This window comes from Phaethon lepturus, unplaced genomic scaffold, assembly GCF_000687285.1.
Source record: "Phaethon lepturus isolate BGI_N335 unplaced genomic scaffold, ASM68728v1 scaffold50489, whole genome shotgun sequence".
NCBI classification, from domain to species: domain Eukaryota; kingdom Metazoa; phylum Chordata; class Aves; order Phaethontiformes; family Phaethontidae; genus Phaethon; species Phaethon lepturus.
The window spans coordinates 28464-44675 of NW_010566510.1; the positions used below are offsets into that span (position 1 = coordinate 28464).

The 16212-nt window shown below is 37.5% G+C and overlaps 1 protein-coding gene across 1 annotated transcript in view; it reads left to right on the top strand.

Annotated features, from left to right (window-relative positions):
* The window catches only part of WDR7 (WD repeat domain 7), a 45668-nt gene that overhangs the window by 17314 nt on the left and 12142 nt on the right, over positions 1-16212 (top strand). Inside the window, exons 13-18 of the mRNA XM_010295497.1 lie at positions 547-761; positions 5899-6668; positions 7227-7315; positions 10988-11077; positions 13089-13207; positions 14777-14900. Coding sequence (XP_010293799.1) covers positions 547-761; positions 5899-6668; positions 7227-7315; positions 10988-11077; positions 13089-13207; positions 14777-14900 — 1407 coding nt within the window. The remainder of the gene's footprint in view (positions 1-546; positions 762-5898; positions 6669-7226; positions 7316-10987; positions 11078-13088; positions 13208-14776; positions 14901-16212) is intronic.

Below are 16212 nucleotides of genomic sequence, written 5' to 3' on the forward strand. Positions count from 1 at the left end.
GAAAGGGAGAAAGTGAGGGGAAAAATGTATCAAAATGTATGCAGTATATAATTACCTTTTAACTCCTTAACTCACTTAAGGAAAAACCACAAACCTGCAATAATGCCTGAATATTACTTTCACCTTATTGTGAAAATTAGGTGAGAACTGTTTTTTATTGAAGCTCTAGGAAGCAGAGAGGAACTTGAGATCCATCGTGGAAAATTTAATCCACACAGGTGTTTGGGTGGGAGAGGGAAATCGAAATGATTGAAAACAGCCTTCCACTAAAAATGTTGAACAACTGCAGTCATTACTCTCTGGTCAGTACAGAACCATACTGTGGGGTTTTCAAACTTGACTTTTGTTAATGTGTTTTTTCCTTACGCACTTCAGCTTCATGGAAATTTAGGAGAATTCCATCCCTTTTGGAATATTAGTTCTAAAAATAGCTGCTAACACAATGGAAAACTTTATGCATTGCACCCTGTAGTATATGTTATTTTTGCCTTTTGCTGTACTTGTGATATTTTGGGCATTCTGAATTGTTTCTGCTTTTCAAAATAGGTGCGCTGGACAGGTGTGTGATGGGAATAACAGCAGTGGAAATCTTGAATGCCTGTGATGAGGCAGTCCCAGCGGCTGTGGATTCCCTGAGCCATCCTGCCGTCAACCTGAAGCAGGCCATGACTAGGCGTAGCCTGGCTGCTCTGAAAAACGTGGCGCATCAGAAACTACAGACTCTTGCCACTAACCTGCTCGCTTCCGAAGCGTCTGACAAGGTAAGTTGTGTTTCAGTTTGTTTTTAGTGCAGCACCTGGAACATCTATTTCCATAAATAATTGAATAAAATATGGGGAGTCTTCATCGTTGTAACTGACAGGGTCTTATCCAATGCTCTCTGAAATTTTAATAAAGACCTAAACTAGCTTTACCTGGCCTGGGGTCAGTCTCAGGAGTTCACTATCCTTGAACAAAAAGTATCAGCCTGCTACTTAGCACTTCGGTGTGTGCTCCTCTGTATTTTTTCAGGCTGAATTTATTTAAAATCTGGATTTAGTAGCATTTCATAGAATCGAGACTATTTGTTCAATTGTGTATGTCCTGTTAATTTATGGTATTGATGGGTACACAGGGAAACCAGCCTGTGATCCATATCCATCAGAAGCAAATCTCTCCCTTTTGTTTTGTGCTAACTTTGAGGAATGGAATCAGCATTGATATGTTGTTTTCCCCTTTTTCCCCCCATATTGGACATGCTTTATGTGTTCCTGCAGGTCTTGCTAAATGTGGAACTGGAGCTTGATTTTATTTCATTTTGGTAATTGCTGCTGTGTGACAATTCAGAAAAAGTATTATTAAAATATATGTACAAATAGATAAAAATAGAGCCAAAATAACTTAAATGCTGAAAATTAATTATGGTTTGGGAAATGTTTTAAGTGTTTAATGCTAAAAGATATTAATGGGCTTAGCTGATTCCTAAATATTTCAATGCTTAATGTTTACGGACTTTTTAAAGTTATGTGTCTTCATTTAGAAAACACAACTTTACAATTTATATCGATGTTACTGACTACAACAACAGGCTGCTTGCTGATCTGAGGAATAAGTAAATGCTTTTCATTAAGAACTCTGCTAAGCAGACCTTTCTGATAATACCATAATGTATTTTCGGATGTTAGAGCAATAGCTGGACAGTGATGGTAGTTTAGCTGGTGGGCTCAACAGCATGTCAGTGCAGATCGTCAGAGAGCTTTAAGGAAGACCATTCTCTTGGGCTTTGCATCATGCATTTTTGTTTTGGCCAAATACAGAGAAAAGGTAAGTCCTGACCTTGTGAGGGTTCTATGAGCTTTTTCACAGAAAAAATATGACCCCTGACTTTTAGATTTTTGCCTTTCTGTTAAAGATTAATGGAAGGAAGTGCAAAATTATCTTGAAGGAAACTAGGGTAAAAAATCCTTAGAGTGGCATATTAGAGAAGTAAGAAAGAGGCTTTCCTTGCCCTGAGCAACTTGCCCTAGTGGATACAGCTTTGAGCAGGGGTTGGATTGGAGGATCACCAACCTTAAGGGATTCTGTAACTGCATCCTGCTTACCTTTGCTCTTATTGATGATTCCAGCACTCTACCCTTCATCATAACCTTTTTCCTAATAAAGACCTGTCAGAGTACACAGGTAATAAATTTGTTTAGTCTATCAATGCCACTCAAAAATGTTACCCGAGTTCAAGCAAAAAGAGCTTGTATTCTCCCTTTTCCTTCCCATTAATGCAGACTTCTAATGTTCTGGTCGCCTGGGCTGCGACCAGCAGAGAGCAGCAGAGCTCTGCTCCCGAATGGGCTTTTATCACTTGTTTATTTATTTCGCTTTCTTCCCTTGTATTCTGCTTGGAAAAGAAATGTCACTTTGACACCATCGTGTTTCTACAGATATGTTATGTGCTATTCCTGACTGTTCATGTACATAAGTATGAATGTTGCACTTGTACATGCTGTGCAAATGTATGTGTTTTATGTGCAGGTTCCTCATGTTTAATGGAGGTATTGCTGCCTACAAAGGCGTGATACATAGCACAGCAAAGTGTGTTCTATACCAGAGGTCAATGATGATCAATAGCTAAAATATTTTGCTTATATTGTTGCTTCTAATTTTACCATTATGACCATCACCAGACACCATTTCATAAGAAATTACCTGCATTACATTCTGAGAAAAAAACCTAGATTTTTTTAAAAATAAATAAGGAATATGTGACTAAATCAGTCCGTTGCAGAAGATAATTTGCAGCTATTATTTATTGACACTTAATTATTCTGGTTTCTATTATTTGCTTTTCATGGCAAATTTATTTAAGAAGCATAGTTTATTTGTTCTCCCAGTTGACCACAGGGAAAGGAGCAGCATGTGGCTATTTGTGCTAGTGTTGATTGCGTTAGGCCCTGGTTGCTTGGCTGGCGCAGCAAGCGAGCCAGCGCTGCAGCTCCTCCGAGAAATGTAAGAACAGAGAGCGAGAAGGATGGCCTCTGTTTAATTTTCCTTTCATAATCCCTGTGACCAAATGTGAATTTTCCTTCTGGTAGTGCCTTGACTTAGTTACATAAGTGAATTAATTGTAATGTGAGGACAGACAGAAGTTAAAAACTACTTGATTCTAGCGGAATAGCAGTTGGTATTGAAGATTTTGCCAGGTCTGTATTGCATTTTTGGAGAGTCTTTTGATGTGTTTTGAATATTGCTCTGTACATGTGCTTTTTGTATCTGGTTTGTTTGTTCTTTACAAAACGAGTGCATTGGAATAATGTAAAATATTTATGTGTGTGTGTTGAGAGTCATCCTCTGAAAGTCAGGAAGAACTAGAGAGTGCAGCAAGCAAACCAGTAATTATACTTGCTCTTCTCTACTTCGACACCATGCAGTAAAATATACGTGGGTATTCATTCTAAGTAAGCAAAGTATTAGCAATCTGAAATTAAGAGGCTATAGATGAAATAAAGTATTAATGTGGTAGAAAAATGAAGATTACAATATCAATTAAGACTAACATAGTGGATTGTTTTAGATAAATACACTTCCAGTGTATTATGTTTAGACAGGATTAAAGGAGCAGTTTTTTACTCTTTTCTTTTTTTTTTTTCCTTGGCGTCTTGGTGTGAAACTGTCAAGGAGAGAGGTTATTCTTGAGTTGCTCCAAAGTAGCACTCCGAAATGAATTGCAAAGAAGCTGTGGCTGGATCATCAGCTGCTCAGGGTAACAGAGCCTCTTTCAGACAGATCGGCTTCCAAATATAAAGCTCATGTAAAACTTTGGAGGGGCCAATTCTTCCTGTGAAGATTTTTACTGTAAAAAGCAATCTCACATTGTTCAGGGTTATACAGTAACCCATGGCCACAGAAAAAGCAGAGTGCTTTACAAGAGAGAAATCTGTGTGCATGAGAACCTTGAGAATTAAAATAATATGCTTATTTCAAAGCCAGGTTCATACACTGGACCAATAACTGAACATGGTGTGTTAGATATTATATTCTTTCATGTTAACAGCATTTTGGGGGTCTTTAAAGCTATAAAGGAAATGGAATATAAAAAAGTTACTCCAGTTTTCAAACACATGCTGTGAAATTTGTACAAAACTTAAAGCAGCCAAGTAGTTGTAGGACTAGAAACGCTTACTGTCTTGAAAGAAAGTCCTTGAGAGAAAATAAATGGTACGTATGCACATCCAATTTTCCAATTACAGGATGTTAAGTAGAATATACATCTGTTTCCGTGATTCGTGGTGATAAACATGTGTTAGTGTTCAGAAGTAGGATAAAAAGGGTTGAAAAACGCAAGATTCTACCAATGGATGTTGGTAGAAATAATGTAGTTTTACAGCTCAGCAGATTTTCAGTGGTGACCGCTCCTATAGCCCAGAGTATTTAAGGCTTCATAACAGGTGCGTGTTGCTTTACGTCAGTGAAAAAAGGAAGCAGTATATCAGCAGGTACATAGAACAGGGTACAAACCTATTACCAGTTTGTGTATGTATACAGAATATTAACATTTTTGTTACATGTAACATGTATGTTATTTGCATAGTCTGTGTATGTGTGTATATGTAGGCATACCTATTTGTAACTATATATACACTGTATATATAAAAGCTGCAAGCTTTGTTAATTTCTAAATAAACTATCCTGCTGTAAAATGTGCTTTTGTGGTTTAAAAAAGAACATAAAGAATGGAAATTGGAGAGCCTACCAAACTGAAAGAGTTTATATTAATGTTAAGGCTGTTGAGTTATGGATAAGAAAAGATTTAGGAGCCCTTAGCTGTGTTGCTTTTATTGGTGATATATTAAGAACTTCTGGATCGTTTCTAACTTCAGTAAAGGATGATGTTTTCTGAACAAACCATTTAGCCTGTATCAGTTGTGGAAAAAACACCATTTCTCCTGCAGCCCTTCTTAGACTTGTGTAAGGTGATGGTTTTTATGTGCTCCCTTAGATTTAGCTGTCGGTTGAGCACGGGGTTTAACTTCCGCAGTGACTAATACAGGCATCAGGAATGCTTCTTCATCACTGAACCTAGTGACTGCTTCTCCTGCAGGTTTGTCTTGCTCTGACTTTGTAAGTCCGTGCATCAAACATGCATATTCAACCTTAAGTCTTTCAAGCCGTTAAGTAAATTGTAAAAAAGGAGAAATAATACTTGACTTACATTTGAACAAGGTTTATTTCTGTTAAAAGTTTCTTTTTCACTTGTTTGAGGAAACTAAGTACTTGAGCATAATTCTGTGTTGCTTATGGAGTGAATAAAATTCTCACAGTACTTAAAAACCTATGTTAATGTTCTTTTGTCCAATCCCCTTTTCTGACTTTTTTCAGCTTTTATCCCTTAGCATTTTACTTTGCTCTTTCCTCCCCAGCCCACCCCGCCTCTCCCCATTGGGAGGAAGGGAAGGACAAAAGAAGGTGGACTTTAGTGGAGTGAAAAGTGACACACTATTTGCATATCTGGACAAATTTATTAGTAGCTTCTTTTTCAATGGCATAAATTGATGCTATACTTCCATATCCAAATATGAAATATTTAATGAGTTTTAAGTTTAATAACAAAATATTGAAATTTTATTGTTTCTTGGAGTATAACTTTTCTTTTAGATTTCATGAGAAAAAAATGTGAACCTCTGTTTTATCTAGAGCTCTATTTATCTCATAAACTGATAAGAAGTCTGAAATTCCTGACACTGTGAAAAGTGCTGTAAAATTCTTCACTGATGTTTTCAAAACATTTGTCATAACGTGTTTTATACTTATGCAAGTTTTCAAACTTTGATCATCCAGATCTTCCTTATTTTTTGAATTAACTTCATGGGGGGAAAAAAGTAATCCAATTAAAATTTCAATTTTTTTTTTTTCTATTTTTCTTTCCAGGGGAATTTACCTAAATATTCACATAACTCCCTGATGGTTCAAGCTATAAAAACTAACCTAACAGATCCAGATATACACGTGCTCTTCTTTGATGTAGAAGCACTGATTATTCAGCTACTGACTGAGGAGGCCTCCAGGCCCAACACTGCGCTCATTTCTCCAGAGAATTTACAGAAAGCCTCTGGCGGGTCTGACAAAGGAGGGTCCTTTTTGACTGGTAAACGAGCAGCCGTCCTCTTCCAGCAGGTCAAGGAAACAATCAAAGAGAATATAAAAGAGCATCTTCTTGATGATGAAGATGAGGATGAAGAATCGGTAAGACAGAGAAGAGAAGACGGTGATCCAGAATATCGCTCTAGCAAATCTAAACCATTAACTTTATTAGAATACAATCTAACCATGGATACAGCAAAGCTTTTTATGTCCTGTCTTCATGCCTGGGGCCTGAATTCTGTTCTAGATGAGCTTTGCCTTGATCGTCTTGGGATGCTTAAGCCGCACTGTTCAGTGTCTTTTGGCCTCCTGTCCAGAGGAGGCCACATGTCTCTGATGCTTCCTGGCTATAATCAGCCAGTAGGCAAACCATCGTATGATAGCATGGAGTTAGGAAGGAAAATGTCCCTTACAGAAGGACTGGGAAAAGGGACGTATGGTGTGTCACGTGCTGTCACGACTCAGCATCTCCTGTCTGTTATCTCACTGGCCAACACACTGATGAGTATGACCAATGCAACCTTTATTGGAGACCACATGAAGAAAGGTCCAACCAGGTATGGCATATGTTCACTTCAACTTGTGATAACTTTCTTTCGGAGTCTTTGTTTTAATACAGTCTTTTATTTTGTTTAATTTTACTGTGGGGTTTGATGTATGAAATGGCTATGGAAACCTTTAGTACCTAGATGGAGTTGAGTGTATTTCTTCTTTCTTGAATGTAGTATTGTTTTATGCCACAATAACTATATTGGTTTGAATTGAGTTACAAAAATTACAACATTAATAGAATATGGAGTTGTATTAATGTATGTGCCAGCAGGTCTGAGAGGCCATTTTTGTCCTCCTTTTTAGTGCTTATTCTTTTTAAAACGTTTTTATAATGAGGAGGTCAAATTCTAAATAAATCAGTACGTTGAGATGAACTTTTTAATCACCAAAGTATAAGCTTGCCTAGGAATTGTAAATGAGATTTTTTTTTTTTCCCAATCTGGCTGGTTTTTACAGGGTTGCTTTTCAAAGTTTGTTTAGTCACAGTATCTTTAGCAAATAATCTTTTTTTTTCTCTCCCCTATTCTCTTCCTTCTTCCCCTTGATGTACATTTTGTGTTTAGGCCACCTAGGCCAGGCACTCCTGAGATGTCAAAAGTGAAGGCACCCCCTTCAATTTCAAGTCATGCAGCACAAGGACAAATTAAGCAAGGTAAAAAATCACTTGCTTTGGAACCGTTTGATATGTCATTTCAGCTCTTGACATTGAAGTTATTGCCTTACTATCAAGTGATAAAAGTATTTCTAGCTTCTATGTGGGAGTAAAAAGTAGTGTAATATCCTAGATAAAAATTTTAATGACTAAGACCTTTTTAAGAATCAATATAAGATGCTGATACTGTCATGAAGTCATTCCCTGACAATGAATTTTTGCATATTTTAAGTGCTCCCAAATATTCTGGTGTTGAGGTGATGGTAAGAGGTTTGAAGTTGTAACAAAGGGCTATACAGACTAATACAAAAATGGTTTTGAATGTTATAAACTAAAGCATAAAGGTAAACGCATCTTAAGTATGTATACATTTCCTGTCCTTCTTATGAAGGAGGAACAAATAATTTTATTTTAATGCTACTTTTACCACTGCTGCTATTTCATCACGTGCGGTTACGAAAGATGGCAGTGGATGACACTGAAGGATCCTTTAATAGTCTGCACTGTATCTTTCCTTTCACGAGTATAATGGTTAAGTACAAGAAGTAGAACAACATGTGATGTAAAAAAAGGATGGACACAAGATTAAATGTGAATTTTCCACTGGGGCAGAGTCAAGCAGGGACTAGAGCTTCATCCGAGCAGTAGGAGCACATGGAAATGGTCCTGCTGGGACTGGAGAGATGGAGGAGGAGGAGGAGGAGGCACCTGCCTGCTCCTCCTCTAAAGCAGAGCCACTGTTTGGTGGGGCAAATGAGCTACTCAATGCCAAAAATAAAGTAACTGTAAACCACAGTGACGTGGCCAATTCTGACTTGGCTCAGGAGCAAGTGAACTGTTGGGAAGAGTGTGGGGTGACTCTTGGAGGCAGCCGGTGCAGGCTCGTGGTATGCCCGTGGTGCCTGAAAGAGAGGGGCAGGACTTACCCGCTGGGTAACAGGGGAGTAAAATCCACATGGGACCAGGTGAAGGTTGTTTATGGCTTGAGGAGAACATATTTTTGTAACCTTTGTCATGCATGGTTTGCTGTATGATAAAACAAAGAAGAAAGGTATACACATCATTGCTCTTTTTACAGTTCTTCGGGATTTTTGTGGGTGTGACCCCAGCTGTGTGCATATACTGTCGGGCAGAAGACAGAAGGTTTTTCTTTTTTTGCGATAATGTGTTTGATTCTCTTTTTAACCAATCTACAAAGCAGATATCCTTCAGGACTTATTTGAAATTTCCTTTGAAAATTGCAATTGTCTTTTATTTTTAACTTTTAACAATTAAAGACTTTTCAAGCTATATGAATACAGAAAAACTTGCAATTTGTAAAATTATTGGATTTTGCAGCATACAAATACTTTGTCATTGTGGCATTTACCACAACGTACAATCTTTAATGATGTATGTACATCTTTAAATATATCTTTAAACTGTGGAACTGCTCCTGTATTAGAGAGCTAGTAAGCACAACAGGTAACATATCAGCTGTGTGATTTTCTTCACTCACATGCAAAAATGGGTGATGTTTATATCTGAGGAGGGAACTTGTGCACCAGCAACATTTGTGGGTAATTATTCTTTTCCTAAATATAAATATTAATTTACTGTGATTTCTGGTTGGAAAGGGAAAATCAGTTTCAGGAGTGGTATGCATCAAGTTTTTTTTTGTGATCAAGCGTGCTGTATAAATAGAGAAGTAGCAGTGGGTAACAAAAAGCAGGAATAAAAAAAAAAGGGCTCTTGTCTCAACATGTGGGGCTTTTTTGTTTATTTGTTTTGGGTGTTTTACAGCCATTTACATTTCCTCATTGGGAGATAATTATTTGAAAGGTCAGGATTTCTCAGAGATGGTGTCTATACGGCAAATTCAATACAAGAGAAAACATATTCATCACAGAGAGGGTCTGTGTTTCGTTTTTAAATATATAGTTCATTATGGTTTTTCTTTCCAGAATGATAACTATGTGACTTCTCTTTGAAATAGCTTTGCTAATTTTGGGGATAGACATACTTTAGTTACCTGGTGGAAATATTTCTAACTTCATGAGAAACAATTGATAAAAATGAAATTCTGTGTGCTGTCAAAAATACGGAAAAATACTCCTGTTCCTGAATTGTCATTGTCTTCTCTGCCTGGTGGCATGTCTTGCATGCTCGTGGGGGAAGATGGGTTTGTTTCTAAGTGGTACTCTGAGGTCATAAGTTTTCTTGGTGTCTTAGCTTTTTTTTCCTCATTGTACACTACTTGCAGTACCTTGCTACTCATAAATTTCTAGTGCTATTTTTCTTAGAAATCAATTAGAGATACAATTAATGCATTTTATGACATGCTTGATCTCTGTCAATTTGACCTGTGTTTGTCCTGAGTTGAGCACAGCTCTGGGCTACTCAGCTACTGGGCCAGCTGCTTCCAGTACAGTGACTTGTAATCACTGATGTTGGAAGAGAGCTGACAACAACAAAACAAGGCAAAAAAGGAACTTCAGAGTAAGACTTCAGTTTCAGTACGGGGTGGGTTCGTGTTTTTATAAACACTTTTTTCATAAAATAAATAGCTTTTTTAATATGTCTATTGAAAGCAGGTTTTGCTGTCATGAGGTGATTTACGCTAGTTGTCCCGTCACTGTACACGTGCCATCATGATGCATTTGTGCGGAAAGTATGGAAAAAGTAGTTTTGATGCAGATGTCCCACAGTGACAAAAGAAGTTCACTGCATGAAAAGCAAACAGGACATTCAGAAGACAGTGCTTAATCGGTTCCGGAGCTTGAACCCATTGTTGTTCTGCAACGGAATAAAAGAGGAGGATTAATTTGAAGATACTTGTGCATGACATATGGTAATTTCCCTATAGGAAGGAAGTGTCAGATAGTGACCTCTAAATCTCCATGTTGACCTCAGGCTGTAGCATGTGTATGCCATAAGGTCTGCGCATCTTTTCATGTGATAATATTAAGTCATGAAGCATTAGTGGAAGCATAATGTTAAGAACTGCTTTTAAATTATATTTGCACCAAGATATGGTGCAGTTTACAAAATAAATGTCACAGATACTGCTTGAACTGTGCTTTTCTATATTTGCTTGCCTGTAGTCATAACACTGTACGCTTTGTGTGCTTCTGCTTTAGATTCTTAGTCCTTTCTTTGGTATAGGCTTAAAATTATTTGAATGGGGACACATTTAAAATGAACCTGTATTAAAACTAGCCATCGGTAATACATTCGGTGACATTTTAGAGTGACAGATGGGACAGCCCAGGTTTAAAAGGGGTTATTTCTGGGGTTATTGATGAGTACTGCAAATTCCAAACCTATCTAAATATGGGAAAAGCAAAGGAAGAAACAGTGAAACTCCTGGTTTTAAAATTCATAGTCAACCGTGCCGTCGAACCAAATCTAGCTATCTAGAGACACATTTGTAATCTCTTTATTTACAGGTACTTTTGTCTTTTCAAAACATGCAAATTTCTGTTAGTGTATCTGTGTTTCTCTGCAGTTGCATGTCTTCCTCTCACTGGCATTGCACTTCTTGTAAAACCTAGAATTTTTTTAAGTTTAGTATTATCAGTTTCCTCCAGTTTTTTGTTTTTCATTCTTCAGTGATACTAATCTGTTTTTCAGAAGCTGCTCTCCTCACTTTCCTTTTTTTTTCTCTTTATTTCTCCTTCTTTCCTGTGCAAGTTGCTCCTGCTGTTTCTTCTAGCACTGAAGCTGGTCACTCTGGCTCTGACACTGCTCCTACTTTACATACCTGTTTCTTAGTCAATGAAGGTATTCTTTCCTCACTTTTCTATCTATTTGTCTTTTACTTTCAACTAATGTCCTTTATCATTGTTACGACATGACTTTAATTTGATCTATGTAGGAATTTTTCTTTGCAAAAAAGAGAGGCAAGGGGGGAGGGGGTTGTACTTTGCCTTTAATGCTGGCAGAGGGTGAGCAGATCTAGTTTGTGTGTCGTGGCTGGTCTGTAAATTCAGTTCTCAACTAGTGTATCAAAGATATTTCAGATCTTGTTTGGGTTTGCTGTTGTCTTTTGACAAAAAAATCTCAGCCCTTTTTAAGTAGGGAAAAATACACGTGCCTTTACCCATCGGTAGGTCGTATGTGCAGGAGAGAAGCCACAATATATGCGGTGTGTTCCACGCTGGTGCCATGTCCTGGCTCCCCACAGTGGGTGCGAGTGCTGCTTCTCCGCATGAAGGTCCAGCCCCCTGTAGAGCCTGCAGAAGACCTGCTGGGATGAGCATGGGATGGGTCTTCCACTCCTGAGATGAATGAGCACCAACACTGTAGACCAGCTAACAAATGGAAAGACTAAACATTTAATGCTCCTCTTAATGAAACAGAATCAGTTTTGTGTCATTTAAATGTTCTTTTTGGTGTTTATGGAAACTTAGTGTTTATTTGAACCACTTGGCTTATGTTTTTGGGATTATTTTTTTTTTCTAATAAATATTTATCCACATTATGAAGGATTTCTTCTGCCCAGAAGATTGGCACAAAGAACAAACAAGCAAACAAAAAGCCCTTGTATCCCTGTAGGCAAGTTGTTTTAAATCAGAATTTTTATGCCTTATTACTAAGCTATAAATTTCTGCTTTCATGCATCGCAAGTAGTAGAAACAGCACTCTTTTAAATTGGAAATTCCTTTTTTTAATCCATTTTTCTTTAAGGAAAATTGATATAATGTTTCTTTTCTTGTAGCACCATGAACAGCTTTATTAGTGAAAATGTTTAGATTTTTATGCTCAGTATTGCTGACCATTTAAAAATATAGATCTATATGCTCACCTGAAGTATTTTGCCAGTTTCTCAAGTCAATGTAGAGCATAATACTAAAAGAATTCTTTTGCCTAGAGTACTTCACAAGCATTTTTACAAGCTATGTTGTTTGAGCTTGATATGCTTATCTTAACTGGTTTTAACTACAGAATATTGCAGACTTGTAGTATGAACGTACCTGAAGTAAGTATGCTGAAGTAACATATAGCTGGAAAAATAAGGAAAGCGGACAAATGTGCACTTGTTCATACTTGCATACCTTTTAAAACAGGACAGAAAATTCTATGGAGTCTTTCTAGTGGTAATTCATATGCTAAGTTTTCTGTAGTTGAATTATATCACACTTGCATGTAGGACGTTAAAAATCATGATAAGTAATGCTAATTATGGTTTGAACAGGGCATCTAAGTCTTGAACTCAGAACCGTGGCTTATGCTTTTGAAAAAAATCATCCATAATACTTTTAGGGACTTTTTTGTGTTTAGTATGTATGTTGAATATATTCTTAAGGCTGCAAGTTTAAAACCCAAGCATGCCACTAGATACTGAAGTCTTTTTGAGAGGAGGTGGGGAGGAAGAGGGATGTCTGTGTTTAATCAGGACTGACTTCAGGCAGTCTTCTGCTGATGTCTCTCTTGACCCTTGCACATGTTTGAGGTCTGATCAGCTACTTCATGAGGCATGATTTATGCCTGGAGGAGCTCATTCCTGTTCGATACCGAAAGCACATGCTCTGTACAGCCTGCCCTGAGGTCAGCTGGAATCTGTAAAGATGGGGTGAGCCCCGGGTTCCCACGGCAGGGGAAACAATTCTGTTGTTCTGCTGCGAAATTGGTTCTATTTTTTTTTTTCCTCTCCCTCTTTCTCCCACCTTCTCATAAGACCTACTGCATACCAGGCCAGTGGCCAATGTAAATTTACTTGATAGCATTTTAAACTTAAAATTGCTTAAGTGTTTTATTATGTTTATCTTCCTGTTGTGATGTGTTTTAACAGGGTGGAGCCAGCTCGCTGCTATGCATTGTGTAATGCTCCCTGACCTGTTGGGACTGGATAAATTCAGACCTCCTCTTCTGGAGATGCTGGCTCGCAGGTGGCAGGATCGATGCTTGGAGGTGACTTCAGTAGTGATTTTGTACTGCTAGGTTTTTGGGGCTTTATGTTGTTTTTTACTGATCACATTTTCCCTTGATATAAAAAAAAATACAATTAATTTCTGACACAAGTTCCTGCAGGTTTTTTTCAGAGTCAGTAAGTTAATTTTCCCGTTAACCAGTCTATGTTGAAAAAGCAATCGTGTCTAAATATATATATGGGAGTGTTTTCCTTCTGAATGCTGTACATGTTTGTTTTAAGAAATTATTGGATTAAACCTTCAGCATTCCATTAAGAATTTTACTAGGATTAAAAACTAGGCTATGTTTTTCAAGAGACTGCTGAATTGCTTTATTTTTTGGAGCATGTGTACAGTGGCCAGTAAATGGTTTGTCACCCAACTGTTTGATAAATGACTACTGGGCCTTAACACTACACCTGTGCTGTTGTGGCAAAAAAAATTGACGACTGTGCAACTTCCCAAGTAGGAAAGGAGTAACAGAGCTGGGCTGTAGACTGTCAGTCCTCAGTGGTCCTGTAACTGAATTGGGAATATGTTTTTTGCTACCTGAGTGCCTGTTCTTCTACTAGATAGTGTATGATGAGAGATGGTTTCCTGAGAGGGTAATTACTTTGAAACTCATTAAAATTTGTAAGCAACAGAAGTCCAGTTACTGGTTATGCTTAGGTGTCAGGGTAGTGTGTTTATATTCCATTTGTCCACAATTTTTTATTTTAGCATGATCAAGTAACTTAACTTCCTTGTGCATTAAATCTTTCAGACTGAAAACAACATATGTATTTATGAATATGTGTTTATGAACTCTTCAGGTGGAACAAGTGTTATTAATGGGGGCAAATAGTACAAGATAGTATTTTATATTGGTGTAAAAACACAGATTTTTTTTTTTTAAACTTTCAGAAACAATTTATGTATGTTTTCCTTGGCTTTCATTGTTCAGTCTTCCGTTACATGTAGTACATGAGTAAATCTCATGTGAAAAAAGAATTTGAGGTTTTTTTGTTTTGTTTTGCTCTTACATTGCAATATTCATGACATTTAGGAGTCTTTACTTATTGCACATTTGGAATTTTGGACCGCACTTTGGATATGCTGTAGAGAAGGGTGATCACAAATTGTTTCTAGAAAACTAGAATTTTGGTGGCCTTTCAATGCCTCAGCATGAACATAAGGTTCAGCCTTATTTCCCCGAGTGAGAAATCTGTGCTGCCGTTCCCTTCACGGGATGGCGACGGCCTCGGTCGGTCTTTCTGCCTTGCTGCGAGAGGCACGTCTGTGGAGGCCGGCAGGAGGTACAGCTGTTTGGTTTATGCACTGCACTCGTGCCGGGGACCGAGTTGTGACGTTCATCCCCTGGTTTTCTCAAGGGGCTGCACATCTTTGCTGTGTCCTGTTGAGAGTTGTCACAGTGGGAGGAAGTCCTACTCATGGTTATGTTGCTTCTGTGTTTAAGGTGTTAAGGCTTTTTCTTTTAAGTGGTGCTTTTTGTTCTTTCTTAATTATACTGAAAGCATACTGATAAATATTTGATATTTGAGTTTGTGTGACATTCCTATTGGCTTTACAGGTAAGAGAAGCTGCCCAGGCCTTGCTGCTAGCAGAACTGAGAAGAATCGAGCAGGCAGGTCGGAAAGAAACCATTGATGCTTGGGCTCCTTATTTACCGCAGTACATTGACAGCGTTATATCACGTAAGTAGTGCTGTGTTAAACCTCAAAATAACTTGGTTGCTAGATAAAAGGAAAAAATGCATTTTGTACTCAAAATTATCAACAGTACTACCAGTATTAACAGTATTAACAGTACAAAGAACAGCGTAGGGGAAAAATCTAGCATTATATAGAAAAGTTTCTTGAAACTTTCAGTGTAATTTCACAATCTTGAAATCACTTAAGGTCATGAATGTTGATTAGGTAAATCGAACACTTCAGTACATACCATGGGGAGTGGAGTGCCTTTTGCAAAGGCTGCCCCTGCTGTTGGGGGGCTAGGCTGTAGTTTGGAGGTTTCGGGGAAGAAACCTGCTATGGAAAGGGCTGATAAAATTACAAAGTACTGGTGGTAAAACACTGACATTACTTTTCAAAGAATATATAATTAGATTATAGAAACTGTTACCAATGCATCCTTTGGCACCTCAAGACTATAAAAAGATTCTGAAAGGATCAAAGGAGAAAAGAGCAAATGCAGGGTCATGCAATATATGTCCATCAGCATCTGTTAAACATTGGATGCAACTCCTACCCAGTCAGGTGTTCAAAGCCATTGGTTACCAAGTGCTGCAAGGAGATATTAAGTAAAGATTATTCTCAAAATAAATTAAATAGCTACTGACCACTATTTAATCTATTGTATTTTTCTCCAAAATACCTGTTTTCATTTCATTCATTGTTATTAAAGCAGAGGTTGTACACACTCAATAAAAGTATATTCTTGGAAGACCTGTCAGCGTCATTGGATACTCTATTCAGTTATCCAACTAGACACTTGCCTTTATAAAATAATGTCCAAGTACATCTGCTGTATATAACAAACCAGTAAAAATTTATATTTTCTTGAATAAAAATGTTTGCTTTTAAGTTGTAGGTGTTCTTTTTTCTTAAAATGAGATTCTTTTCCCACTGAAGAATGTAGTTTCTATTCAGAGAAAGATCTCTATTAAATACCAATTGATTTTTGAGAGATGTGTAATAGTCTTATTAAATCTAAATTGAATGCATAAATTACATGGAACATGGTACTTTAAAGTGATGTTGAGAATTTGTTGGTAAGACTAAGCTGTTGTTAATTACAGCCTTTAGCCATGTAGCATTTGCCTTATTACGGGGATGGTGTTGCAGAGTTAGATGTGCAGCCAAGCAGTGAATAATAAGTAGAAGTATGTTGTATATACATGCCAAAGAGCCTTGATTCATACTGATAGGTATTTCTGCCATTTTGTATGTTAGGATGTGTTTTTTAGTTGATCATCTTCTGAGGTTGGTTAAACTCAGTTTGTAGTGT